This window comes from Calidris pugnax, unplaced genomic scaffold (genome assembly GCF_001431845.1).
Source record: "Calidris pugnax isolate Ruff unplaced genomic scaffold, ASM143184v1 scaffold170, whole genome shotgun sequence".
In the NCBI taxonomy this organism is placed as follows: Eukaryota; Metazoa; Chordata; class Aves; order Charadriiformes; family Scolopacidae; genus Calidris; species Calidris pugnax.
This window is the reverse complement of record NW_015090905.1, coordinates 537,096-540,018: the sequence shown is the minus strand read 5'-3', so window position 1 is coordinate 540,018 and position 2,923 is coordinate 537,096. Positions and strand designations below refer to the sequence as shown.

The following is a 2,923-nucleotide window of genomic DNA, read 5'->3' as shown; positions in this document are numbered from 1 at the left end:
TGACCCTTTGATCCCTCAGCTTTTATACTGAGCATGGGGCAGATGGGATGGAATACCCCTGTTGGTCAGGTTTGGGTCACCTGTCTTGCCCGTTCCTCCCCACAGATGTGACCCCTCTATGTTTTTCCGTTTCCAACCCTCTAAGGGGCAAGTAACGAAAATTGGCTGCCCTTGGTTGTTATAGCAATAAGTATAAGCAAAGGCCTCTCTGCTCACCATTCCCTGGCATGTAGCACAAACATTGGTCTTATCACTCTGAGAAGGAACAGTTTTCTCCACAATATGCCGTTAATTTCAGAGAGTTAGAAAAGGCCTAACTAAAATGCAAAGTTACAGAACACAAAATCGATCCGGTTTTACCTCAAACCGGGACACCGCCCCTGTCTGTGTGTGCAGGGGAGCGCCGCGATGGCGTCAACGCCTCCGTCAGCTCGGACGTGCAGTCCGTGTTCAAGGGGAAGACGTACAACCAGCTGCAAGTGCTGTACCAGGGCATCGAGAGCAAGATCCGGGCAGGAGGACCCAACCTGGACATCGGGTACTGGGAGAGCCTCCTGCAGCAGCTGAAGGCTTACATGGCTCGGGCCAGGTGAGAGCAGGGACTGTCCCCTGGTGGGGCTGTGGAAAGGGGCAGCGCAGACCCCGCCGTGAGCAGGGCTGGGGAGGCACAAACCCAAACTCATTGGTGAAGGGGGTTTTATACCTTTTCCAAGATGGTGGTTTCTCCCAAGAGTGGAAAAGCGCTGGACACTCAGTCCCTTCTCCAGTGGCAGTGTTTACAGTGAGGTCTCCGAGAAGGGGACTTCATCCCCAAACTGTACAAAACCCGGCAGATTTCTGCCTGATGTGGTGGGTGTCACAGCTCCAGGCAGCGTGGCCACGAGGTGGTTCTGCTGGGTGGGACCTGATGGTTCATCTCCTCTTGGCAGGCTGCGGGAGCGGCACCAGGACGTGCTGCGCCAGAAGCTGTACAAGCTGAAGCAGGAGCAGGGTGTGGAGAGCGAACCCCTCTTCCCCATCATCAAACAGGAGCCAGCCTCCCCCAGCGACAGGTACGCAGCCCCTTCCCTGGGGGGCACAGACATCTGGGCCTCTCCCTGGGGGCACCCAGGACAGAAAATTCATCCTTGTGCTCCTTCTGTGGGCAGAGCTGAGGGGAGCAGAGAAGGAGGGTACCATCCCCGTCCCAGTTCTCTCTTCTCTCTTCCTTGCAGGCTGGATGCGGAGGAGAGTGTTGTGGTCCAGCCGGGGCCCTCCTCGGAGCCGGAGGCTGAGCAGGACGCAGAGGCCAAAGGGGAGGCGGAGGGGGAGGCCGTGCTGATGGAGGAGGATCTGATCCAGCAGAGCCTGGACGACTACGACGCGGGGAAGTACAGCCCCCGGCTGCTGGGCGCCAACGAGCTGCCCTTCGATGCCCACGTGCTGGAGGCCGAGGAGGACGCGCACCGGCTGCTGCTGCTGCGGCAGCAGCTCCAGGTGACAGGTAGGAGCCCCACGGGCAGGCCATCGCCCGCCAGCCTCACGGTCTGCCTGGCATGGAGGGGTGTGGGGCTGGAAGGGGGTGCCACCCTCAGAAAAGGGTGGCTGTGGAGCACGCACCCAGGGCTGGCCTGGCAGGGGGTGGCTCAGGCAGCGAAGGGTGCTGTGACCTGGACGAGAGCAGGGAGAGGGGGCTCAGACTGCTGGGTGCCTGTTGGGTCCTTCCCCGCTCCCAGCCCCCCCCCAAGCTGTCAGGGCTGCTGTGGGGAGGGAAGGGTAGTTTGGGTGAGTTTCCCAGCCCCACTCAGCCCCGTGCTCACCTGGAGTCTGCAGGGCTCATCTCTGTGTCCAGCTCCACATCCCTGGCCCAGCATCTGCTGCTCCTGCCCTCTGCACGCCCCAGCGGTGTCCCCACGGCCCAGGCCTGGCTGGCACCTTCCAACTCTAACCAATTCTATGATTCTATGACCTGTGTCACTTCTCCTCCCTACAGGTGATGCCACCGAGAGCGCCGATGACATCTTCTTCCGTAAGGCCAAGGAGGGCATGGGCGCGGACGAGGCGCAGTTCAGCGTGGAGATGCCCCTCACGGGCAAGGCCTATCTCTGGGCTGACAAGTACCGGCCCCGCAAGCCCCGCTTCTTCAACCGGGTGCACACGGGCTTCGAGTGGAACAAGTACAACCAGACCCACTACGACTTCGACAACCCCCCGCCAAAGATCGTGCAGGGCTACAAGTTCAACATCTTCTACCCCGACCTCATCGACAAGCGCTCCACGCCCGAGTACTTCCTGGAGGCCTGTCAGGACAACAAGGACTTTGCCATCCTGCGCTTCCACGCCGGCCCCCCCTACGAGGACATTGCCTTCAAGATCGTCAACCGGGAGTGGGAGTACTCCCACCGCCACGGCTTCCGCTGCCAGTTTGCCAACGGCATCTTCCAGCTCTGGTTCCACTTCAAGCGTTACCGTTACCGCAGATGAGGGGCTGCTCACCTCCCCCTCTGGACCTTTGGCACAGGGAGATGGGCAGGGGGTGTCATGGCCTGTCACGGGCACTGTCCCACGGGTGTCCCCAAGCCCTGGCCCAGCACAGGACCTGCTCCTGAGGGTTTTCCCTGTCCTTCCTTTTACCCTGAGGGACCCTGAGACTTTGATACAAATAAATAGGGGTTGTATAAGCTGAGGTATCCTGTGCGTGGGCACCGTGGGGCTCTCCTACACATCATCACAGCCAGTCCCACACTGGACGGCACTGGGAGCTCCTCTGGGGGCTGGGTGGTGGTGGTGGGGGATGTAATCACTCCCATGGCTCTGGGGTCTGTCACCCCACCCCTGTGTGCTGTCAGCCACACGCTGCCAGCCCTGGTGCTCCCCAGCTGGAGCCACAGCACCCTTGGCTCCACCTGCCCCAGTGCTCCCACTGCCCCAGACCTCCCTGTGC

At 60.8% G+C, this 2,923-nt stretch overlaps 1 protein-coding gene across 3 annotated transcripts in view; it reads left to right on the top strand.

Moving 5' to 3' along the window:
- The window catches only part of CACTIN (cactin, spliceosome C complex subunit), a 7,279-nt gene extending 4,614 nt beyond the window's left edge, over positions 1 to 2,665 (top strand). Inside the window, exons 7-10 of one of the 3 annotated variants that reach the window (XM_014949055.1) lie at positions 397 to 589; positions 930 to 1,052; positions 1,215 to 1,483; positions 1,973 to 2,665. In XM_014949055.1, the coding sequence (XP_014804541.1) occupies positions 397 to 589; positions 930 to 1,052; positions 1,215 to 1,483; positions 1,973 to 2,463 (1,076 nt within the window). In that variant the 3' untranslated portion in view covers positions 2,464 to 2,665. Of the gene's footprint in view, positions 1 to 396; positions 590 to 929; positions 1,484 to 1,972 lie in introns of all 3 variants that reach the window. The other 2 variants (XM_014949054.1, XM_014949053.1) reach the window with 2 other exon arrangements.
- Positions 2,666 to 2,923: the final 258 nt, after the last annotated feature.